This window comes from Triturus cristatus, chromosome 4_1 (genome assembly GCF_964204655.1).
Source record: "Triturus cristatus chromosome 4_1, aTriCri1.1, whole genome shotgun sequence".
NCBI classification, from domain to species: Eukaryota; Metazoa; Chordata; class Amphibia; order Caudata; family Salamandridae; genus Triturus; species Triturus cristatus.
The window spans coordinates 356,661,278-356,687,605 of NC_140585.1; the positions used below are offsets into that span (position 1 = coordinate 356,661,278).

General features: G+C 45.3%; 1 protein-coding gene across 4 annotated transcripts in view; it reads right to left on the minus strand.

Moving 5' to 3' along the window:
* DENND5B (DENN domain containing 5B) overlaps positions 1–26,328 on the minus strand; it is a 535,468-nt gene that overhangs the window by 36,115 nt on the left and 473,025 nt on the right. For all 4 annotated transcript variants that reach the window (XM_085652367.1, XM_085652366.1, XM_085652363.1 and 1 more), the window contains 2 exons: positions 15,919–16,037; positions 2,817–3,004 (listed from right to left, as the gene is read on the minus strand). In XM_085652367.1, the coding sequence (XP_085508493.1) occupies positions 2,817–3,004; positions 15,919–16,037 (307 nt within the window). The remainder of the gene's footprint in view (positions 1–2,816; positions 3,005–15,918; positions 16,038–26,328) is intronic.

Genomic DNA, 26,328 nt, shown 5'->3' on the forward strand with positions numbered 1-26,328 from the left:
CCATAGTTTTTTAAAAATATGCTGCTCAGGCTTTTTACTTTTGTAAATTGCCCCATAGGTATTCCTGTCTAAGAAGCCTGAACGTGTGTATTTTCAAATGGCCAAAGTGTTGGGACCCTAGCTGGAGTCCAGAGCTCAACATTCAGCTGCGTAGACAGTTTTGTGGCAATGAGCAAGAACCACCGTGGTAGGTCTGGTGCAAAGACCAACTTAGTGTTTGAGCAAGTAAAAGTCCTAAGCCAGCACTATCTGTTCACACCCATCCCATTAGCATGGAATGTTTAACGTGCCTACTCTGTGGTTTGAACACTCGGGTGAATAGGTTATCCCTAGCAGTTCCAACATACTTGTATTGCAGTTCAGGACCTGCAGAATGACACCATTCTAGTCACCCATTGAAGCTATGCCGTGAGATGTGTTATGCTTACGTTTCCATCCTCATTCATATTATTTTTGGTAAACATTTTCATTCATTCCAGAATTCCTCCATAATGTATTTTAGTGTCTGTTACCATAGTTTTATCTTTGGTGTATGCAGTTTGTTATGTTCTTAATTTAACTTAATATTTTCTTTTTTAATTTATTTACTGTATGACCATGGATTGTTTAAAGATTTTACTGCTTCAAATTAGGCGTCTCGAACCTGCCCCCAATCTCTTCGAAATATGAAATATTGCTTACCTTCGATCTAATCCTTTATAGTTTTAAATGAATAACTGGTGTGTAATTCATCAGAACCTTTTTTGTTGGTGAGCTTTGTTAAATTGCTTCCACCACTCCTGTTCGGTTTCAACTGATATTGAAGGTTAAGGAAAACTCACAACAGATTACAATTCTCCTTCATAGTGAACAGTGTAAATGCACATTTAAGGTGGAGTTGCACATAAACATACACTTTAGAAACACAAATAAAAAGACACCAACGTTGGATTGCATAAGGTTGCCAAATAAGACACGGTATGCTTGTATGTGTCAATATTTCTTACAAGGAAAACCTTGAAAGATCACTTTAGCAGTTTGAAGGGACATGGAAAAGAATATCTTCATATTTGTAAACGTTCATTTTTTGGTGTGGTCTGTCACCTTCCATATAGATCTAACTGGAATTGTGGAATGCTACAATATCTTGGAGGTCTGACCTCCGCAACTAGTCTTTTGGATCTGGGTATTTTTAATAAACTAGTGCTCAGACTATGGAACACAAAAATCAGAAACCTGGCTTCTACAAAGGCAAGTATCCTGGGACTGCTGTGTCTACAATGATCACCAATCAGGAACAGAATAGACTCTAAACCATACCATCTACCAACCAGTAAATGGGGTTTATTTAGAGTTTAGCTGATGCAGGACATCACCTAACATATGACACATTGTTCCGTCCGCCTTATTTGAAGTGCATACACTCTAAACAAAAAAGTTACTTACCTATGGGAACAATCTCTATTGACCAGCAGATTCTTCACATTTAAACACCTCAGGGGCTGACTGGATCTGGACACTCTTCAATAGTTGTCCGCACTGATAGGAGGCGCTGGCTCCATCTCGGTACTGGAAGCAATGTCACTATGATACCACTGGAGCCATAAAACGCCCACACTGGTACACCAACGTCACTTCCTTTTTCTCTACGGTTCCAGACTATTACTCTCCTCAGAATTTTCATTTTTTATTTGATTTCTGCTTTACAATAAAAATGTTCAGAGAAGTGAAAAGATGTAACCCCTCAAATAGTCAGGTTTTAAACGTTGCAGTGACTGATAGGAAAATGTCCATCATAGACCTCCACAACATCCATCTCAGGTGCCTGGGGTCAGCCTAAGAGGCGAAGTTGTGTGAGTCAAGCAACAGCATTCACCCCAATGCCATCAAATAAAGGGAGGCCAAGCTGTTCATGGCCTGGGCTCAGGACGATCGAAGAGCTAGAAGAAAATCAGGCACCAGAATGAAGTCGCCAGAGTCGCTGTTGTTGAAGTCTCCCAACGAAGGTACAAGATGAAGTGACGTCACGACTCCAAGCAGCGCGAAAAGTCAAAATGTAAGTCACCAAAGCACTTTTATATGCCTCAGGAATCCTCCTCGGAGCCAGAATTAGTATCTCTTCCTTGAAAGGAACCAGCACCTCTGGCTTCATTGTGCCCAATGTCAGTTCCCACACCTTCAGTGCCTGTTGTTCCATCACCCATGCCTCGACATTGGAAGTCCTACACTGAGTTTCCTGCTCCCAGTAAAGACATTGCTTTCTACCTAAATTAAATTTTTGATGTTTTCCACAGGGCTATGGTCCCCGCTGAGCGAGTTTAGGACCTATAGGCTTACATTTTGGAATGAGATCAGTGAGCTTTATCCCAGCCATTTTTACTCCCTTCATGTCCTTGCCTGCTATTTCTCTGGCTCGACTCTAGCGTCAACGCCAGTCACAACTTCAGTTCCACGGCTAATGCTGCCCCCTCTTACCATGCAGATGGGTTTTTCACCATGGGTGCCAGGCCAACTTTCACCAGCACCACTCCAAACTCCACCTGTTCTGCCAATTTTAGGTGGATGACTCATTTGCCAAACTCCAAATAACCTTCAGTGTGTCTAGTACAAAGCTTGCAGATGCACCCATAAGTGTGCCTTGTAAATGTATTCATATTGTTATTAAAAATGTTCATGCAAAGCAAAATCAAGTACTGAAAATAATACAAATTATTTCTGCTAAGCAAAATGTTTACTTGCAAATAATAAACGAACAGCAGTGTGATAAATCTAAGTCAGGGATCATACTCGACAGTAATTGCATGAGACTGAAAATTTAAAAGAAAGCATTGGCTTACTGGGGCTTTTTCCCGTGAGGGAAGTGATACTGAGACGTCGAGTCATGGTTGGTGATTTCTGCTGAGGTGGAGTGCGAGACTGCTTTCCCAGATCCTCTTCGGAAGTTGGGATTATTAATTCTCCAATAAGAATTCTCTCAAGACTTCCATCATCAACACCTTTCCCCAACCATCTCCCACACGGGAACCTGCAAGACAGTAGGAAACAGCAAGTAAATATACTTTTGGGTTTGAGTCAATATTTGGCTTTAGTGGGTATGGTGAATTAAGCATTTTAGTAAACATATTGTCATAAACTTTACATAAATCCCATTCATTATTATCAAAGAAGCTCCTGAAATTGTTTGCCCAGAAAGTTATTGCATTAAATGTATTATATGGAATTACAACAGTGCCATGCAGTGGTGAAGGCATGAAAAACCTTTATTCAATTACTAAATTCCTACTCCTTGAGCGAGAAGGAGAGAAAAAGGTTTGCACCTATTATCCAGTGTATCCAAAACCATGAGTCAGCATGATGGCAGGATCCATGAGTCAGCATGATGGTAGGATGATTAAATGATTTACCTCCTGCATTTTTTTCTTGTGCCACTCTTAATGACAGCCTTGTAGTATATCTCACTTCAAGTTACGTTAACCACCATAGCATCCTCCTTACATGTTAGCATCTTATTACAAGCCTTTATTGGCCTTAGCTCACTACTTGATCCCAGTCAGTTGTCGAAACTGCTTATCTTTCACAAGACCTCCTTCGTAACTAACTCCAAGCTCCTGCACACCTTGCCTAACTCCTATTGTAGACAGAAATTTTGTTGGAAGATTTTGCCCTCTATTTACTGTTCGACTGCCAGCATCAAATTCAAACATGACTGACTATGTAGATTTATTCTCAATTTGTACCAGGGTTTGCGGTGAAGTCTGGACGGACTTGTCAGTATTACACTGGCTCATGGACCTGGTTTAAGATGGCCTTCAAATTTGCTTACTGTTTCCGAAGGGAAAGAGCTGGGCTACTAAGAGAACCAATCTCCTAATTTCTGCCTCCAGATTTATACCAACCCCATCCTGTGGACCTAAAGTATATATACAGACAGTATATATATGTCTCTCAGGCTGTGATTGGATTTGCTTCCTTGTTGGGTTCTTCCTAGATCTGGCAGTAGCATTCACAGATAAGGTGTGGAGAAACGGATGGCACTCAACATTTCATTGTATTCGCTCCCTCAGGACACTGTCCATAATACATTCTCAGTTTCCAAAACAGCAAGAAGAGACACCTGTCGCAACATAGGTGACTAATAAAGATAATACAATAGGGCATATAATAAGAAATCCAGACCAGCCTTCATGGATGTCAGTTAGAACTCTATGACCACTTGCATTTTGTGAAACATAACTAGATTACAGGGAGCATGGCCAAGATGGCGTTGTGGTAGGACGCATATTCGGAGCTCTCCGCTCCCACCGGGCCCTCTATGCACTTTTAGTGGGGTGAGAGTGCCAGTACTGGCGGAGAACCTACTTGGCACAGTGCTGCCCCACAGAGGAGCCAACGCTGTTGCTCTTCCACTCTGGTGCCGGCCGCACTGTCGCAGGGGGAACACGCCTCGGAGCTGCCGGGTGTACGAAGGTGCCCTCTAGGCTCCCGAGAGAAAGGACAGATAGTTGGCACCCTACGGTGGCCCCCTATGAGTCTCAGGGGGCTGCCGCTATGTGAAACTAAGCGGTATCCCTTACAGCAGCGCTGCAGCAGACCTTGCCTGGCATCGTGAAGGAGGCCCGGGCAGTGACGCTCACGCGAGGTCCCGGCGCCGATGCTGGGCGAAGGCCTCAACTTTGCGGACCTGTTGGGGGTTGAGCCCCCATGCCTATGGCCCATGCGGGACCTACCTACTGGCGCATTGCTGAATGTGCCTCCTGGTGTGGGGGCTGCTGGAGGAGCCGGTGGAGGTTGCACGATGGCTCCCCGATCTAGAGTGGCGCGACTCTAACCGGTGGAGAGCGGAGGCAAGAGAGAGAACGCACATCACCTTGCCCGATACGGGAGACCCCTGAGCTCCAGCCTCAACGTTTGCAGGACCACGGAGGTGGGCGCGCACTGCCGGGGTTTCGGGTCGAGCCCCCCTGCTCACCGATTCGCCCGTAGCCTACAACACTGATCACAGCCCCTCCCACCCAGACAGAGTCCAACTTGCCCGACAGTCCCGCGGACAGGTCAGACCATGTTGTCCTTTGAGGAAGCTGGTGTTTCAGGCCGGGAGGGGAGACGGGGGTCCTCCTCTGCGTGCTGCGTCTGCACCGGTGAATTCCAATCCTTCAGCCTCTGTCGCCCATACCTCTGGACCGTGGCCCGGATACTCTGGCTGAGAAGGCAGCGCAACTAAGTCGGTGCAGTGAAGATTGGGCCCCAGGCATCGGCTCCAGCTTGCTTTCCCGCACTTGCGGAGTTGTTGACGGCATGGGGTTCGTGACGGCCTGAGTGAGAAGACGTGCAGCTGTAGCCCTGCAGCCTGAAGTTGCCTTCCAGCGCCTCTCTGCAGTCTTCCTCTGCAACCGACTCCTGCGCACTTTGGCATCATACGTGCAGAGGGCCCAGAGCACGCGCAAACCATGACGGCCCCCAAAGGCAGAAAGGACCGATCTGTAAAGGGGCTATTGCCCAAGTCCACCCAACAGCCCGAAAGCCAGACAGCCCTGGGACGAGCGGAGGACCCTAGGGAGAACGAAGGCCCAGGGGCCCCGGTCAACCGCTCATTCTTGGAGTCCCTATTTTCCTCTCTCCGCGACGATCTAGCTACAATGAAGCGCGAACTCCAGGTCGACCTGAAAGACGATTGTCGTGATGTGGACTCTTTAGGGGAGTGAGTCCATACCCTGGAGGACCTTGAAGCGGGAAGGGACGAAGAAATTGAGCACCTTCAACAAGAAGTCCTCCAGCTGCAGAAGAAGAACCTGGACTTGCAGGCCCACACCAAGGATTTCGAAAATAGGTCCCGTCAGAACAACATCCGCAGCATGGCGCACGAAGATGGCGATATCGAAACCCCGGTGGCGGGCCTTTTCAGCTCTATCTCGGGAGAACTCCCGGAGTTCCCGGTCAAGCTGTACCGCACTCAAAAGGTTGGCCCGCGGCAAACGGCACCTGCGCCTCCGGCGGACATCCTGACCTGCGTCCATGACTAAAAGCTGAAGGAGAGGATCCTCCGCGAGTCTCGACGAAACCTGGACTTCATGTATAAGGGACAGAAACCTATGCTTTTCCAGGACCAGGCCACCTCTACGCTTATCCAACGCAAATCCTTCCGACCAATTACACTCCATCGCCGAGAACCTGGTTTAAAATATTTGTGGGGCCATCCATTTAGACAGATTTTCATCTATAAAGGAGAACTAAGACAAATCCGTTCCACCTCTGTGGCTTAAAAACTCCTGGGCATTGCTGAACCCGCCCCGGACCAACCTAGTCAGAACTCGCGCCCTCGCAGGCACCGCAGCGGCCATGGATGGACCATCATCAAGAACCCGAGCCTAGTGTCGCGACCCGACCCAGACACTATGGCCAAAGAACGGCAGGCAGTGCTGTCATCTCTCACTGGGGCATCTTCGGAATGAAAGAGGATCTCCGCCAACTACATTTGGGTGCACTACCTGTATGACCTTGCCCCTAGAGGAGGAGGATGATAAGCCGCATGTCGTCTTTCTCTGGTGGGAGTGGGGAGCTTTGGGCCACAAATCCCACTCTTTCCCTTTAACAAGAGCAGGACGCTCTGGACATTGACCTTGACTCACATATTGCTTTTTAGTTTCGTTTGTTATGGGGTTTTGTCTTTTTCATTGTTGGGGCCTCCACCTCCTTGTTCTGCCTCCCTAAATGCACACACAAGGCTGCAACCCATGCATGACATTGGCACAGAACTTCAGATATACACCGAATAGGGCGTTTGCGACTAGATTAGCTCCCGCACACTCCCAACATATAGCTTTCTCACTTTTTACTCACTATTGTGTTGAGTGTTAAGTTTCTCACGCTCAACGTAAAGGGGCTCAACAACCCAGTCAAGCGCCGAGCCATCCTGTCTTACTTAGAAAACTCTGGGGCTCATATTTGTTTGTTACAAGAGACCCACTTGCTGGCCAGCGATACTCATAGGATGCGTTCTATGGCCTTCCCACACCAGTACGTCTCCTCCCTCCCTATTAAGAAGGCCGGAGTGGCCATCTTGGTTGTGCACACATTCCAAGGGACATTAGGGGCCAGAGTATTGGAAATAAAGGGGAGACTTCTGGCGCACTCAGTGAACATAGGAGGACACACACTAACTCTGGCCACCATATACGCCGCCAATGAAAGGCAGGAGACTTTCTTGCACAAGGCAATAGGATACTTGAGCTCTACATCCGATCGCCAAGTCCTTATAGGGGGTGACATGAATATTGTGTTCGATGGGCAGCTCGATCGCTTTGCAGGCAGGGACAGACGGAGGCTCTCTCCGACACACATCGCCAGGGGCTGGCAGACTTATGGCAGCTTTCTTCAAGAAAAGGGGAGAAAGGTCCCGATCCATTACTCGCCGGATATTAAGCGTATGTCATAATGGTGCTGGTTCTTGCCCGATGACAGGGGGAGACCCCTTTCAGCCTAATTTAAGCAAAGTTCTGTAGGTTTGTCTGGGCAAGATTATATGTCTTGTTTTTTGAGGAAAAATTCCAATTCAATGCAGATTGATCCAAAGGTGAGTAATCATTTATTTGCACTCTCTACATAGGAGTGGGTATGAAGGATAGAGAAAGAGGTGGCACAGCCAACACGTGTTTCGCCCCCTACATGGCCTATCGGCCTGGGGCTTCTTCAGGGCGGGTGCTTCCGTAATGAGGAATTTCAACGAAGTAAGTGGTAAGAATACCGGGAGATTCTAAGGGGAAGAGGATCAAAGAGAAAAACTTCCTTAGCGCGTGGTTGAGGGTAAATCAGGACCTGATTTACCCTCAACCACGCGCTTAGGAAGTTTTTCTCTTTGATCCTCTTCCCCTTAGAATCCCCCGGTATTCTTACAGACAGACTTATGGCAGCACCTCCACCCCCGCTCCTCCGATTAGACTTTTTACTCTCATGCCCGGGGCACTTATGCACGGCTCGATTATTTCCTAGTAACTCGCTCCCTCCTCCCGACAACACAGGACTCGACGATCGCACCCCAGGCACTCTCGGACCATGCATCCCTCAAAGCGACGCTGCAGTTCCCCCCCACTCTCAGACCATCGGATTCCTGGAAACTTCGGGACTCACTCCTCCATCGCCCGACGTTGTCGCACGCCTCACAAAAACACTGGAAGACTTTTTAGCTATAAACGATACACCAGACACCTCCATCGTCTCCTTTGGGAAAACCTCAAGTTGGTGGCTAGGGGCGACCTCATAGCAACGTCAGCTGCTGATAACAGGGCACGCAAAGAGAAGAGGGATAAGCTCTCCACACAGGTACTCTTAATAGAAGGGATCCACAAACAGACAGGGGCACCTCGCATATAGCTAGCTTTGATCTTGATAGGGCAGAAACACCGCGCTCCGCTTGAAGCACACATTTTATGTTGGGGGGGGGGGGGGGGGGGGGGGGGGAACGACAAACGTGGACGGCTACTGGCACAAACTGCGTGCGCAGAGACAGGCTGCAACAGTCCCACTCATTTTGACTGACACGGGCGTCGAGCACATGAGTGGTGAGGCAGTAGCAAACACGTTTCGGGATTTTTATGCAAATCTGTACACTGCACTGTCCGTGCCTGACCAGAATCCCTCCAGGTATTGCCAGGGCATAACCCATTCTAAGCTAACTGAGGATCAGGGTGTGACCCTAGACAGTCCCATTAGAACAGAAGAAGTTATCTAGGCCATGGCCCGACTTAAACGTCTTAAATTCCCTGGCCCAGACAGATTTACCGCCTTTTTTTAAATAAAATATTCTGCTCCCTAATAGCTCCGATACTGGCACGACTTTTAAATGCCATACACCACACTACGGAGCTACCGCCCACAATGTTTTTAGCGTCAGGGGCAGTACTACTAAAACCCGGCAAAGACAACAGATGCTGCGCCTCCTATTGGCCGATATCTCTCTTGAATATTGATTTCAACATTTTCACGGGTATCCTTGTGGCCCGGCTGGAACCTCTGATGTCGGGATTGATAGACCCGGATCAGGCTGGATTTGCCCTTTACATGGAGCCGTTCGCCCAACGGGTTCGGGACAATCCACGGGATTCTTTTTTTTGGGGGGGGGGGGGGGGGGGGGGGTGGGGCTCCATACTATCAGCCTTTATGCCGATGATGTTGTCGCCACGCTGGAGTCCCCACATACCTCAGTTCCGGCGTTCTTGACCTAACTGGAGGAGTTCTCAGCAGCCTCCGGATTCAGAGTTAATGTGACCAAGTCCCAGGCATTGGGCTTCTCCGTGTCACAGGTCAGCACTACAGCTCTTACCCATGCATGCTCTATCCCATTGGATCAAAAGACCATGCCATACTTGGATATCACCCTGTCCTCCTTTATTGCCGAGACAACATCTCTGAACTATTCTCGGCTGATATGCCAGACTAGGCAGGAGCTCAGGCGATGGCGGAGGTTTATTCTCTCATGGCTGGGCAGAGTGGCGGCACTTAAAATGAGCATACTCCCCTAAGTCCTATACCTTTTCCAGACCCTGCCGATCGAGCCACTATGTCTGGGCAGATAAGAGACCGCGAATCACGAGGGCTCTGAGCTTTAGACCCCACGGAGAGGGGTGATTGGGGATTTCCGATCTTTGATCGCTATTATAAAGCTACCAAGATATGCTCTCTTTTAGAATGGGCTCAGCCTGAATCTGAGAAGTGCTGGCTCTTCATGGAGTGCGCACTAGTGAAAAAGGCTCTCTGGAAGATCCTCTTTCTTCGCAAGGCTTCCAGGTCCTCTGGGCTGTATGGCTCCCCGGTGGTTTGCGCCACGCTAAACGTTAGTGACGTTACCGCTAATCGTAGCAGCCTGACAACTTTCCCATCGCCCCTCACCCCCTATTAACGAAAACCTGGATTTCTCCCCAGGTAGTGATTGGAGCGCTTTCAGCCACTGGGACCTACTAGGATGCAGGTCATTAGGGTGCTTCTTCGACACGTAGGGCCCTCGACCCTTTGAGGACTTTAAAAACTAACTATGATGTACCCAAAACAGAACGCTTCCACTACTTCCAAATACGACACTGGGCTATGCAACCCCAAACCCGCCCTGGCGCGGAGAGGCCCCTCACTCAGTACGAATGCTGGCTACTCTAGAAACACTCTACAAAGCGAATTATTACAGAACTCTACCATATCCTGCGTCCCCCGGAACCAGCGGTCAAGTCATCGGGTCAAAGACGGTGGGAGACTGAGCTGGGCTGGACCTTGACCCCTAAAGAATGGTCGAACGTTTACTATAGAGTCCGACACACAGCGCGTAATACATCTAGCATAGAGACAGCTATTAAGATCATGACATATTCCTATCTCACCCCCTCCCGACTCCATAAATACGACCCAGATACTTGCTGGATGGGCTGTGACGCTGACGGCACACTGCTGCATCTTTTGTGGGAATGTCCGATCCGTGCCACCTACTGGACGCAAGTGCTGGACGAGATAGATAATCACTTTGACACTGCACTCCTGCGCTTTCATGTCTATGTGGTCCTAGGAGTGTCTGATAGACTTTCTTTTCCCATCAAATCCCACAAAGGTAAACAATTAGGCATAGCCTTAGGGGCGGGCCCTACAGAACATTATATCACACTGGGGCACAGATAGGATACCAACCTTGCAGGGATGGTTGCATCGTTTGTGGTTTATTCTTGGCATGGAACGCATTTCTTCTGTGCTCTAGGGGGACAAGGCCTCCTTTGCTGAGATTTGGCAGCCATTTATTACCTTGTTGTGCACTGAATTTCGTGAACTGTCCTGCCCTAGATATTTACGACTTTTACACCTTCCCGAACTGCACCAAAGCACGAGTTAAGCATTATGGCCATGTGCAATGGAACGCGGGGTTTGCTTTTCCCCCCTCTCTTCTGTTGTCTAGCTATTCTTTTGGGGGAGGAGGTTGGTGGGAGTAGGGTGGGGGGAGGTGGGTTTGTTTTGGGGGTTATCCTGGTGCTCGGCGAAGCAACATGTTGGATGCCAGCCTGTGACATGGGCCTTATATCTTGCTTAATCTTGTCTGTTCATAATTCAATGGAGAGATTTCAAACTAAAACTAGATTACATCGTTCTGTCAGATTTTTTATGACTATTCGCTTAACTGGAATCTTAAAAAATGGGAGGAAAATTGCTCTTCTTGTTCACATCTTCAGATACCAGAAAGCCTTCTTGAGAATGACATCTGCTAACTTCAAAAGGTTAATCAAGTTTTTTTGTTTGACCATTCTTTAGGGGTGAAACCCAGACAAAGAGCCTTTTGGATCTCTAGCTCCTTGCAGAGCAGAGGTCTAAAATTACGAGATGAACTAAGGACCATGTTCTAAAATTATCTTGTTTGGAAGTCTATATATTCTAAAGATGTCAGAAAAAAAACATTTGTGCCGTTTCTGCTGCATAACTAAGTTTGGTCAAAGGAGAGAAAGGTACAAAACTTCTTAAAACAATCCACTGTGACCATGGATGAGGTTCCACTATGAAATCCCAGGAAAAATATTCCGAAAATTGAGTAGATCTTTCAAGAGACCGTAGAAAACCAGATTTCTGTAGTTAATCCACTTTAATTTAGGCTTGATGGCCAGCAGTGATAGAATTGGGGCACAATTGCAGAACAATTGGTCTAAGTTACTCATTAGCAACAAAGATCTTGACTTTATTTCTTCTAATCATACCAAGGACATTGGCTTGATTTCAAGGTAGTTTACTTAATTTGTTCTAAGAAGGAATTTGTTGCAGTGACTACAAAAACAGAAGATGGAAGCATCTTTTCTTTGATTCATGGGGACAAGTCCACTTTAAAGGTCTATTTTAATGTTAAAAGTTCCTTTTTTTAAACAGAATAATTTATCTGTGGCTTCATTATTTGCTGGGAGTAAAAGGCAAAGGGATGTTCTTCACCTTTAATTTCTTGAACACAAATTACTCACTTAATCTGAGTAATCAATTTCAAGAATAAAAGCCTGGCAGTGAGACATAAGAAGAATAAATGCCTTGGGTAAATCTTCTCTTTAATTTAATCAAAATCTTTTACAGATGCAAGAGTCCAGATTAATTATTTTCTTTTTTTTCAGCAGGTTTACCATTGGTGTTACGTCTCCAAAGTCAATAACAAATTTTCAATAGTAAATTGCAATATGTAATTAACATTTAGTTTCCTCTACCAACCTAGGAGCCTACCATTTCAGAAGGCCTGAAAAATCTTGAGTGCCATAGCTACACCTTCTAATGAAATAAAGCACAAGTAACTCATTTTAAGACTGGTCAAACAAACACTTTTTAGGCTTAGCCAACAAGTGATGTTTGGGTAACCGGCAGAAAACGTCCCTAACGCATTCTTCATGTTAGCATTTTATTTTGAAAAGTAAAATATCATCAAGATAGATAACCATGGTGTGTAGCATTAAGCTTGAAAAGATCAACTCCATTAAGGACTGGAAGGTTTACTGAGACAGTATTAAGTTTAAATGGCTTTGCATTAGAAATTCCCAAATTGTGCTCTGAAAGCGGTTTTCCGCTTATCTACTGCTTTGATTCAGATGAGATAAACTCCTAGATCAGGGTTTGCAAATATCCCTGCTTCCTGTACAGGTTCTAAGATATCAGAAGTGAGTGGACATAGATATCTATCCTTAACTGTTACTAGATTGAGGTCTTTGAAGTCAGTGTAAAGATGCAAATCTGTGGTACCTTTCTTGGGTTCAAACACAAGAGATTCGATGTTTCTGTACTTATTAGATACATCTTTCGAAGTACAATTTTGCATATACAATTCTAATCCCAGAAACATGATCTTGGATACTCAGTTAATAAAATGATTATGATGGGACAACCATGACATGTCCAAAATTACTGGATATCGAGGAGTAACAAATCAGTTTCTTTTCATTCTTGATGCCTACCCAATATTAAATGCAACAATGAGTTTGTTCTTTGACCAATTCTGAAAAAATAGGTGTTCCATCCACCACTTCTACAATGTGTGGGTAGTTATCAATCTGAACAAAAGGAACAAAGTAATCTGTAGCCCAATGAATGATATACCTACTGGATGCTCCACAATCTACTAGGATTTGTACACTGACGATCTATTCCTGAAATTCCAATGTGGCCTTAAAAATGATACACCCTTGAGAGACCATTAAAATGTAGATTTTTGATTGGTTCACATTCCATGTCATCTTTTTCCTGAAATTCCTGGGTGGGGTTTGGTTGAATATTTTCTTATAATATGACTTTTAATACACAGTATAAACAAAGCCCCATTTTACACTGTCGTTCTCTCTCCTGTTTAGACATACAGTAAATCCTAACAGCATTAGGTCCTCATGTCATACTGAGGTAGACTTTGATATAGGAATGGTAGGAGGATAGTTCCTAATACAACAAGTATTTAGCTTAAAAACTTGGAGTTTCTTCTATTCCAGTAGTTCTTAACCTTTTGACTTCTGTGGACCCCACTTAATACTGGAAGCCAGAGACCCACATTAATTCATCATTGAAACCTGGGGAACCTCACTGAGTAATTACTGGAAGCCAGGAACCCCGTCCTAAGTACTTTCGATGATTTGAACCACAAAAGAATACACAAAATATACAGAAGCTAATATTCATCAACAAATACACAAATAATAATGTTTTTATTTAATTCACAAACAAATCTAAAAAAGCAACAATTTAATTTGAATTGGAAGGTTGAAACTCTTCCAAATTCAACTGAGGCCACTCATCGTCCATACTGTATTGTGATTGATTCACTTGCACTGCTTCCACGAATCAATCTGAGGATACTAACTTACTTTTTAGCCCTCAATTTACTATTCCTTCACATATACAGAACGTTTTAACATGTTTAATTCTTGTACATTTTGGTTCTTCACTTATATACATGTTATTTATCTGTTCATTTTTTATTTTCTAACCAGTCACTAGTCACAGACCCCCTGAATAGGCTCGCAGACCCCTGGGGTGCCTGGACTACAAGTTAAAAACCACTGTTCTATTTCAATTTTGGTGCGTCACTTCGACCTTCAATTTGTAGTTGTTGCAATGAAATCCTGTAAGTTGACTGGTCTTGCTGTGCAGGCCAACTTATCTTTGGTCTCTTACTTTTAGCTTTTCAACAATAAGGTAAACAAAGTTGCATCTTTAGAATCTGTTTCTGTTGCAAGAGACTCTTGATCCAAGTTATACAAGTCTGCAAATACATAGACCCTTGCTGAATTTCCAGTAGATCTTATTAAACATGTACCTTTCTTTAACAGCACTTACAAATGCTTGGTAATGGTCACACAGTGGACTGGATTCCTAGATGAGAGGTGAAGCCCATGCTAGAGGGGTTCCTGAAGCAATGGTAATAATGAATCCAACCTTGGCTCTGCCAGATTCTATGTGGTTTAAAAGTAACATATATGAAGTAAGAGTCACAAAATTCTCCATATTTCCTGGGATTCCTACAATTTTTTTCTGCCAATCCAACTACAGAAGGGTCTAATGAGCCTTGCTGCAACACGGCCAAAGAGTGACGAAGACCAGAATTTTCAGTAGTCGGAAATTGGACTTGAGGAGATAAGTAGTTGACAGCAGCAAGTAATTCTTCATCAGCCATAGTTAAAACTGGATTTTGAAATTTTTTCTAGTGTTATAATCTGTCAAGCGCAGGTCTTGAGACATTGTTCTAGACTCATTTTAGTTCCAAGATCAGGCCTACTGCCTCCTACTTCCACTTCTGCTGTCTAACCGCTTGAACCTGGCTGAAAATTATATGCAGAACAACCCCCCCCAACCCAGTCAAATTAGGAGAAAAAACTAAAAGACTTTGCAGAGTAAAAGCCCAGCCGATAACAGCTAGACCTGAATACGCAAGGCAATTGGTACACACTGACCTACTGTCACCAAGCTAAGATGTGCGCCCAATCCTAGCCAGAGCTACCAAATGGAACACCTTTCTGTGTGGTAAGAGACTGTGTCGAAGAACGCAACCCTTAGAAACAACACTAAGTTAACTATCTCCTTCAGTCTGTGTGTAGAACTAACCCTCTGGTCTGAACCAAGATTCTTAAGTGTCATTACCAAAGGCCGTTTGCACCATTAAAGGTAATAAACTGCTTATAGAGTCGTCTATCCTATACTGAGAATGTAAAACTATAACTGTGAAAGCTGAAATGGAATGTTCTGATACTGATTTTCTGTGGTGTCCAAGGATTAATTATTTTTAAGAAACACATGGGGGTCTACAGAAATAAATCAACGCCACTCTCTATCTGTTCAAATGAGAGGGTAGGGTCTTACCAGAGCTCAGACAACCCTCTGGCCTAAAATCACATCCCTTTCCCCTTAATCTTTTTGCAAGAACAAATACAATAAGGCTACTGAAGGGATTTGTCTTAGGAGCAGATCAAATGTGCCTTTGACACGGAGCATCCAGCCGCTTATATATAACTGATTTAGCTTTGTCTGATTAGTATGGATTACAATTTGCACTAAAGCAAAACACATACTTTCGCAGAGAAATTTAACTTTACGGATTTCAACCACTATCTGCAATCTAAAATGGTATTTGGACATGGCTTCGGGCATTGAGTCAAAACTTAGGAGAAGCACGGTTAGCTTGTTTTCTGGAAGCCACGTGACTGCACCTAACGTTATCAGAAATGTAGAGCAATTATCACCTCATACCAGAAATAGCTGACATTTAGCAAACCAGCCTTTTTTAATCCATGATCACCCCAAGAAAAAAGCACAGAGAAAAAACAATTAGGTACTTCAAGTCCATGAACGGTCTTCTTAACCTCAATGATGTATCAATTCTGACATTCCAATAACTGATTGGATCGCTTGTTCTTCAATCACAAATCTTAAAAATACATTCTCTATATATCTGGCTCACGTGCAAAATCTTACTTGTATGTGTGTCCTGATATTTCATTTCGAACCATAACACAATCAACATGCCACTTGGCTAGCAATCCTGAATTGTCATGGCCAATCTGAACTGTAGTCAGCTTCCCCAAATTTTGTCGCTGAAAAAGAAAACAATGCATTAGCATACTTTTATACCAAATTCTAAGGAACATAGTCTACCATTATCAGTTACATATCATTGTAAATGAATAATGTGACATTTAGGAACCGCAGAAACTTTGAGTTCGGAGGGGCCTGACAGACCAATGTGGAAGACTTCTGGCTATGGAAAAGAACATTTAGTGTATCATTATACTCTTTTTTTAAATCACAGTTCTACTTGAAACCTTACAATGACAAGTTTACAAAAGCGTTGAAAGAGAGCCTAGTCCAAAAAAAACCCCATTTTTTGTTAATGACTAACTGTCTGAGCATTATGAAAGCGTTCCTATGCAAGATATTCTCTCCTCCTTAAGCGTAACGTTTTTTTAAAAAACTAAAAATTCTCTCTAACGACTACAGCATAATACAAAACAAGTTACCACTCATGATGTTCCAAGTACAGTTTTTCCTCTGTTTGTTGAATCTGAAATTTGACCCTGCCAACCCATCAGTGTCATGGTGTGGAATTATATACATCCCAAAACACTTTGGCCATCAGCCTCTTTCATTACGACAATACATTCTATCCACAACACATTTGGCACTGATCCAAAGTCTTAATCGATTTCTTGGTGCAGCCTCCACTGAAGTATATTTGTTATTTGGCCAACATGCATCAGTCCACATCTCTTTTTCACCCATGAGGTCTGGTCTACTCTCTGTCCCCAATTCCAGGCCATGCTCGGTTTTGCCACTGCCCACCCCAGATTCACACACAGCCTTGAGTATTTTGGAATTCCTTTCTATTTCCAGATATTTAATATGTAGCATTTAGCGAAGGCTTCACTTGGGCCAAACAGCACCTGATCCACACACTCATTTATTCCCTCTAAAACAGGCCGTTTCTCTGTGCAGGACCACAAGGTCTGGAATGAGCCCTTTTGTGCACATTCCATGGCAAACAACACTGCTCGTTCTCTCCATTTTCAATTGTATCGTTCTGGAACAGTATGACTATGCAATAACGGTAGCGGTATTTCCCAGAAGCCTGATCGTTGTGTCACTTTCCTTGGGGCCCTTAACACCTATTTCCATTCGTTCAGGGCACCTACGTCTACCTCCCATCTTTATTGTCAGCATATCATTGGGAGTTGTTTATGATCTTAACGCATGTTAATGAGACTGCTTTCTTGTGCAATTGTTCACTTAGTATTCTATCCTTGAAGGAGGCGGCTTCAGCCAGAACAGTGCCCCTTTTAATGTGGTATGACAATGTATGCTTAACCTGCAGGTATCAACCTTTACTTTACGGCATCTGGTAGTCCTGCAGCAGAGTATCAAAGAGATTCATCTCACCTGACAATAGGTCTCCTAGTTTTCTTGTGCTTATAGCTTCCCATCCCTTGGCCTTGTTGAGGACACCTACTGCAGACAGTGCATCCCTGTCCCACAAAATGTGTGTCATCTGTGAGAGTTCCCTCCTATTGCAGAAACCTTGTGGTCTTCCTCCACACTGCAAAAACAGTCTGAGTGTGGGTCACTAGAGTCCTAGGGTGCCTACACTTGTAGAGTGCTGCTGGGTACCCACTTTTTCCCATGTCATGTCTATCTATTCTTAGTACCAGATCGTCCTGGAGCAAGAACACAGTTAATGAAGGTCTGCTGCACACCCCAGTACTATTTTTTCATGTCTGGAATGGCTATGCCCCCATCGCATACACCCTTGTAAGTTTGCTCAATGCGATGTGTGGGTCCTTTCCGAGCCACAGCAACAATCGGAGGACAGTCTCCAATTTTTTTAAACAATGGTAGCAGCCATGTTGTATGGCATGTTCTGCAGCGCATATAGAAACTAGGGTAGGGAGATCATTTTAAACCTGGCCATCAACGTGAATGGTAAGGATCTCTAGTGTTCCACATCTCCCCTAAATCTGTCCCGTGCAGGGGGTGTGACTGGCAGTGTAACTTGGCATTCGCATAACCACAGAGCTCCCACATCAATGCCATAATATCCTTCACCACCCTGCCTATGCAGACTACCCTGATCGTGGCTTACCGGCTGGACCTGCCCAGGATATTCACTGGGGGGAGGGGAGAGGACAGAAGGCCACTGAGATGGCTGTAAACCCATTTGTCCAGGTTTTTGTGGCGAGAGAGCAAGGCCTTTGACTTGAACACAATGAAATGAAATGAAGGAATTATAAGGCGCTACACAGACCAGAGGTTATCTAGGTGCTAGACAGACAAGCAGGCAGAGAGGTCGATTAGTGAGGTAAGTTAGTAAACCAAGGTTTTTAAGCGCTTCCTGAACTGCTGCAAGATGGGTTCATTTTTTAGAGGAGTAGGCAGGGAGTTCCATAGTTCGGCGGTGGTGTAAGCAAAGCTTTTACCACCCCATTTTACTTTAAGTATCTTGGGGATGGAAAGATTGCCACTGTCTGACGATCTCAGTGATCTGGCCGGGATGTAAGGCTTGAAGAGTTGCGACAATTGCCTAGGGCCCTTGCCGCGTGTAGCTTTGAATGCAATACAACCAATGAAGCTCAGTGAGAGCCTTGGAAGCCGAATAAAAGCGGGTGTGCCACAGCAGGACTCTGGCAGCGGCATTCTGCGTCATCTGAAGTTTATGTATACTGCGCTTGCTCACGCTAGTGAGTAGGGCGTTGCAGTAGTCAAGCCTAGAACCAATTAAGGCTGTGACCACTGTTTTCCTTAGCTCAAATGCGATGAACGGAAGTACTTTCTTCAGGAATTTAAGGACAAAAAAACCAAGCTGCTGTAGTCTGATTAATCTGGGATTCAAAGGAGAGCTTGGAGTCGAAGAGAACTCCAAGGTTCTTTACCTTACTGGCTGGTATTAGAGGAGAGCCCATATCACTTGGCCACCAGCTATCTGACCAGATACTTTGCGTGATGCTGAATAGCATGACTTCCGTTTTTGAAGTGTTGAGTTTCAAACAGTTAACCTGCATCCACTACCCTATATGGCTCATGCAGTCTTGAAACCGAGATGCCGTATCCGTGGCCGGGCTGTTAATAGACACAATGATCTAGTGTCGTAAGCTTAGGACACCAGCGTGAAAGCAAAGCTTCTTATCAGCTTGGCCAAGAGGTTAACGTACAAGTTAAAAAGAGTGGGGCTCTATGATGAGCCCTGTGGAACGCCACATGGAAGTGAGAAATCTGGGGAGACGAATACATCAGGTGCCACTGATTGCGTCTTATTAGACAAAAAAGATCTGAGTAGGAGGAGTACTTTATCCCCGATTCCGGGGAGGCAAGGCTCTCAACCAACACGTCGTGGTTGACAGTGTCAAATGCCGCCGAGAGATCTAAAAAGATAAGGGCAGCACTCCCCCCTCTGTCACTAAGTTCCTCTGTGGCAGTGATAAGCGCCAACCCAGTGCTGTGATGGGCCCGGAAGCCAAATTGTGAGTGGCCAGAATGTCAAATTCCACGAGAAAAGAAGAAAATTCCTCATTTAAGAATCTTTCGATGACCTTAGCAGGGAATGGTAGCCTAGAAATAGGTCTACAATTGGAAGTGTCCTCTGGATCCAAAGTAGGTTTCTTTAGGAGTGGCAAGATGGAGGCTTTTTTCCAATCAGTGGGAAAATACCCAGTGGTAATAATGTGGTTAAAATTGGGCCAGAGGGCAAATGCAATGGTTTCAGGGACCATATGCATAATTTTAGGTGGGTATGGGTCGAAGGGGGATCCGGACTTGAATATAGAAATTAATTAGGTAGTCCGGTCAAGCCTGATAGGCGGAAAAATAGGGAGTGTGGTGGTCGAGCAACCATCTGCTTTAGCGTGAAGAGTTGGGCAGGCGCTCTTTCCAGGGGGTGCAGATAGGTTTGGTTGGGGCACAAAAGCATCGAAGACTTGTTTGACTTTTAGTTGAAAGGTATCTGCTAACTTATTACAGAATTGCTGGCTACTTTCCTGGACTTGTGTTTCTGGAAGTTTAGAGAGTTTTTCTAACCATAGTAAAAAGCCGTTTAGCGCAGCCAGGGATGTGGAATTCCTATAGCCCGACGCCCGGGACATATTGTTTGGGGTCAAGGGCAACAAGTTTTCATGTGTATTTTGTCCTTGGGACAAGTAGGGCCAACCCCATACAGCACAAACCCTTTGGCTGCCAGTTTACAGTACCACATTATGGATCAGGAAAGGGCAATGTCTGCAGTTAAGGTAATATTTGTGTCCATGTGTTAAATGTTGTTCAAGCTTGTATTTATGGGTCATTAATGCAAAGCATTTATTATTAGGGTAAGTACTAAAAGAAAGTAAATTCTGTAAGCCTAGCCTGCACTACTGACGGTGGTTCCAGTATAAATGTGTACACGCGTTTTCAAAGTTTAGTAATATGAGGCTATGTATAATGCTCCCAGAATGCTCTCTGATTATATGCAAATATTTGCTGAAGCTTGAAAGCAAGAGTGATTATTCTTTGCTTTCAAAATAAAATGTTCACAAACAAATGCAAGTAGGAAAAAAAACATTTTGCTAAACTACTGCAAGGTTTTAGGTACCATATCTTTGGAGCATCATTTAGTCCCATGTTGATGTAGTTGGCTGCTTCTATTTTTACTGATTTGGCCTTCAGAATGAGCTTTTTGTAGGTTTGAATGGCCAGTGTGTAATCTGATTTAGTTTGGGCATCCTTTGCTAGCCCCCATTTCGTTTCAAATCTTCTACCAATTCGTTTTTGTGCCTTCAATGACTCATTAAACCATGGTTCAGAGGGAGACTGCCTAAGCGCCGAACGGTCTGGGAAGCCAACTGCTGCCCAGCGAGGTCATTCCAGGAATGATAGCTCCTCACTGCCTCATCCGGGTCCATAGGGATGGCCTGACTAGAGCATTTGAGTATCTTACTTCGCTCTTCTCCCTCAACCTTATGCCACGGCCGAGAGCTAAGTGCTTTCTTAGATACCTTAGTGGCCCTTTTAGGGGCAAAGTGATTTCAAACATTATTGCCTTGTGGTCAGACCAAATAAGTGGCAGAGCTCTACTGCCTAAAAGGTTCGGGTGGTCAGAGAAGACCCCGTCGAGGCAATGCCCAGCTGAGTGTGTGGCCTCCTTGACCAGCTGAATGAGTCCTGTACTGGCCCTATGGTCTAAAAGGGCTTCAGTGTCTATGTCGGCGGTTTTTTCAAGGTGAAAGTTAATGTCCCCTAAAATTGTTAAGTTAGATTGTTTTGCCTTAAGCTCCAGGAGCTGACATATGAAATTTAAAAAGATGGCCTTGGCTGTTGGTGGACGGTAGTTAGGTATGCCATTGAAGGTATTCTGGCTATCAAGTTTAATTATAAAAGTAGCTGCTTCGCGCTCTGTAAAATCTGGAATTGGTTTAAACTGTATGTTAAAATCATTTCTGGCTATAAGCCTCCTCCCCTTTTCCAGACTATCTTTCCTGTGAATTTTAAAACCCACAGGAAGAGGCCCTAGGAGGTCAGGTTCAGAGGAGGAGTCCGCCAAGGTTTCTGTGACAAAGGCTAAGTCAATTGCATGCTCCTCCAAGAGGTCGTGAAATTCTATGCTTGAAGTACCAGCGTATTGCTAAAAGTAGGGGTAAGCTGTGAGCCACTGTAGTGCAGGCAATGTTTTTTCCCTGAGATCAAGTGAGTATCCAGGGGGTCACCCGGGCAAGCATTGTCTGTAGGTCTGAGATGCAATAATGCTTCCCTGGAATACTTTATTGAGTGACTTTTGGAGTTATCGAGATGAAAACTGGCATAATGGCTGGCGCTGTGCGCAATGGAGTATGCAGCATAGTGGTTCGCTGAAGCGTTAAAGCACTGAGTAATAGCTGTTTTCTCCTAGGCTGCCGGCCCTCAAGAGACTTCTGGACTTCAGCCACCTATCCCAAATAGGTGTGTGCCCTAGGTATGTCCCTGAAGACTGTTGTTACTGTCTCCGTGTCCGGGGGGAGAGGGGGTGGCATCTCGGTGACATCATCCTCACTACCACAGGCGAGGATTGAAACCTTTGATCTGTAAGGGAGGACAGTTTGTGCAGTATGAAGCAGTGGTGGCTGTATCAGAAAGGCGATACTGACACCGGATGCACTGTGGTCCCTAGCAGGTATGACCCAGAAGGCCTGAGGAAGACCAACAGAGATAAATGATGTAGATTTACTACTAGCCAAATTTAATCTTGGCCCGAGCAGAAAAGTACTATTGGTGCATGGGAGCTCCACCCCAGTAAACAGAATAGTCACCAAGACCCACCGCTGATGTGGTGTTATCTGCCCTGGACTGTGAGCTCCCGGGGACAGACAGTGAGGTGAACCATCACTCCCTCTACTGCTCTTTTTGCTTTAGTGGAGCTGTGGTACTGGTGAATCTGCTTAGTGGGCACACTGCAGTCCATTACTCCAGAGGCAGCAGCAAAAATACTCTGCAGTCTTGGCCCACAAGATGGTCATGGGCAAAAGAGCCTCCAAACAGGGCAAAATCGATACATTTGCTAAACCCATCCAGCTTGACAAAAAAACCCACTAGGGTCGCTGACACTGGAGCTGACCCTAAAGTACCAGGCAAAGGGATGAAAAGTGCCTTTTCAAATACAGAGACGATTCTGCAGGACATCCAATTCTCTCGTCTAGCCCTGGAAGGGAAAATAGGCGAGGTGGAAGTAGACATGGCATCCTCCGAAAAGACCTGCTCAATACTACTAGAAGGGTGACTGAGGCAGAGTACCACATATCCTCACTGGAAGACATGGTCAAGACTCTGTGCCTGGTGTTACAGAAAATACAAAATACCCCAGGAAAATGGCAGCCAGAATTGGTATGCGAAGGGCTGCCCCAGGTGGTAGAAACTGTGCTTCCATAGGTTCCCCAGAACGCTTTGAAGGCCCTTAACCAAAAATGTTATTGGAAACTTGGCTTCGTACTTTACGGTCAGCGGATCGGATCTGTCCAGAGCACAGTGAGCATTGATGTAGCGACCACCCCACCTGGTGATCCTCTCCAGATCTCTCACTGCCAGCTTCAAAATTATAGACATAAAATTTGTTTCTCCAACTAGTGTTGGAAAAAGAGGAAGGTAAATAGGACTCCCACTAGATTCAGATTTTCCTGACTATACTAGGCTGGTACAGTCATACTGGAAATTGTACAACTAAGAGAAACAAAAACTGCAATGGAGATTAAATATATGTTACTGTACCAGGCTTAGCTGAAGTCATAAATAAAGAGACCACTCTGATCTTTGACCATTCAGACAGAGAGGGGGAATGGCTGAAGGAAAGACTCCCTTTACCCTGAATATCAGAGCAAATGACTAGCAGAGAAGAATAGGCCTAGAGTCTCCTCTAGGTCACAGCGCAGATTGATTCGACTGGGCAGCGACCCAGCACTTGGGACAATGGTTTGGAGCAGTAATAAGCCCTGGCAGCCTGAATCTGGGGCCCAAGAATGGACTTTACAGATACTAATGGTTGCCTGGTCTGTCGGAAGGGAGGACAGAGGTAGGGGCTTTTTTCATACTTTTTTTTTTTTATAAAATTTTTATTGAACAATAATTCGGTTACAAGCACGGGCCTACAACCACCAGGGCCGGCCGCTAGGTACAGAATGAAATATACATTTATCAAGGCTGCAGTCAAGTCCCGGGGCGCAGCCCCGTAGTGGCTCCGGATAGTTCTAAAGGAACAGGAGACTTAAGTCCAACAGACACAAAAACTAAAAGAAAAACAAAAGGCGAGGCATAAGGGCAAACAGTGCGGGTCAGGCTTCCTCCGGGGAACTCCAGTGCAGACCATTAAGCAGCCGGCAAAAGGAAGGAGTACCGGGAGGCTGGGGACGGGGGGGGGGGGGGGGGGGGTCAAGGGAGATGAACGTCCATATGTAGTTATTCCAAAAGGTGCCAGGAACCATCAAGGGTCAGGGGGACATGGCGATATCGGTGTCCACCAGGGGGGGGCGTACAGATACCCCCGCGATACGCATTCCATTGCCCCCAGATTCTACCCCATGCCCCCGGCTTACCACGGGCCACATACACAGTCTCTTTTTTCATACTTGACTGTGAGGTGTTACTCCCAAGACGATCACAGAAATCTAGCATTAAGGTGGGTGACAGATGCTTCTGGAGAGGAAGTTTAGGGTGGAGTGTAGGGGATACTGGACTGTTCACTTGTTTATGTTAGCTGTGTTATAAGGTTGACCTGGGCACTAGGCAGATCTAACTCCAAAATCGTTTTATGTACGGATGGCATTTAACAAAACACCCGGTCAGTTCAAAATTCTTTCATGGAATGTTAATAGGCGCCCTGATAAAATCAAACAAGGGTGGTCCTGACATTGGTTTAAAAACCTGCACCCAAACTTCTCCTGATCTAGGAAAATTATCTTATGGGTACCAAATGGACCTTTCTGGGGAAAATTGGGTACTCGAGAATCTATCATGCAGGCTTTACTGGAGGATCCAGAGGAGTCACTTTGATGCTGCATAGATACTTTCCAAGACAGGCACGGACGATGTGGATAGATTTGTCATGGTGGAGGAGTCCCCATGAATACTCTGCCGTGTCTATACTCCACCCTTGCTGGTGGCTGAACTGCTCAATATTTCTTGGAGGGGGAATTTTAAGGTACTGATTCACAGAACCCTAGATACAGGCTCACACGCAGCAGACACTACACCTCAGTCCCTGGAAAAGTAGGTAGCTTCTATGGGTTTGATATATGTATGGCGTGCCTGGCACCCTGACTACCTACAACACACACATTACTCAGCTCCAAATAACTGTAACTCAAGGACAGACTACCCATTCATACAATTGTCATGTATTGATTGTATGACTGGTGTTCACATTCTCTTACAAGAGAGCGCTCAGATAATTCCCTAATTGCAATTAGTCTACGTGCTTCTCTAGGAGGCTCTGAGGGGCATCTGGTGGATGAATGCATGGTGGCTGAAAGACAGAGGTTTCATTGAATCTATTCTGGAAGCGATCAAAGAATTCTTTGATTCCTAATACATTTTCAGTGTCTTCTCTGCTTGGCGCATGAGAAGCCATTAAAGTGGTGATACGGGACAAGGCCCTCTCCAACGTGAGTGGTGCAGGGAGCCCATGGTCATGGAATTGGAGACACAGATCCTTACTCATGAGTATACACTGACCTCAAGTCAAGTGAAGAAAACCGGGCACTACTCGAGGAGTTATACATGACCCTAAAACATAAGCTATTAGATACAGCCGAACAGGCTTGGTCATATCTAAGTTCTGAATACATGACCATGGGAAACAGCTAGCAAACGATTACATTGGCTAGCTCAAAAAGAGGAAGGGGCTAGGATAGTCCCCTTGGTCTACGCATCCAAGGACACATGGTCTTGCAGGTCCTGTGAAGTTGCTGTGAAATGGTTGCTAACTACTACGCTACTCTCTACCAAGAACATACCCCCCCACCATTAGAACAATCACAACCTATAGTAAAAAAGATCCCCCGTCAAGGCCTTTCAGCTTTCTAGCAGCCGACCATGAACTGTTGGATGCCCCACAGACATTAGGTCACTCCTAATGTCTGTGGGGCATCCAGCAGTTCATGGGGAACTCCCCTTGGAGCTACAAGTAGAGTTTAGCCGGAAAGGGGATGGGCAATAAATGAGCGCGTTTAATCAACACGTAGTTTCCTAAAAGCGAGGATGTAGATAAGTTCGTTGTTATAAGCTCGTTATGTCAACTTCGTTGTTTTAAAAAAAACTTTGTTTATTAAGAAAGATTACGGTTACTGTGTCGGGGAGGACCCAGCGTTAAGTTAAAAACATTGGCTAGTCAGTAGGCAGCTAGGCCAGTTGATGCGAATACAGGTGGGCACAACTACTCATACTGTATCGCTCTACGAGCATGATGCACTGGTATACTCGAAAAACCCAAGCAAGTCTGCCTGCATCCTTGTAAACGATACCAAAGGGGATGATGGACCGGAAACAAGCATCCTGGGGCCGGTTTCGGGTTCATAACCCTCATCAGCCAGGCTATCTTGAATCCAGTGGCAAAGTGAGCAAGAGATCCACGTCTGGGCATACCCTGCCAACTTAGGGCGAACAAAGCGATACCAAAGGGGATGATGGAAGGAACGTTTGAGCAAATCAAACACTCACCCCCAGCCAACTGATTTGGGTTTAATCCATCATCATTCTTTAGCTCACTCCACCACCCCAGTTCAGACATGGCCATATGCAAATCAGTCTGACCCTGTGCCTCATGGGAACAGTCCAGCCCGAACTGCCACGCCATTTCTTCCCTGGACCGGAAACAAGCATCATGGGACCGGTTTCGGGTTCATAACC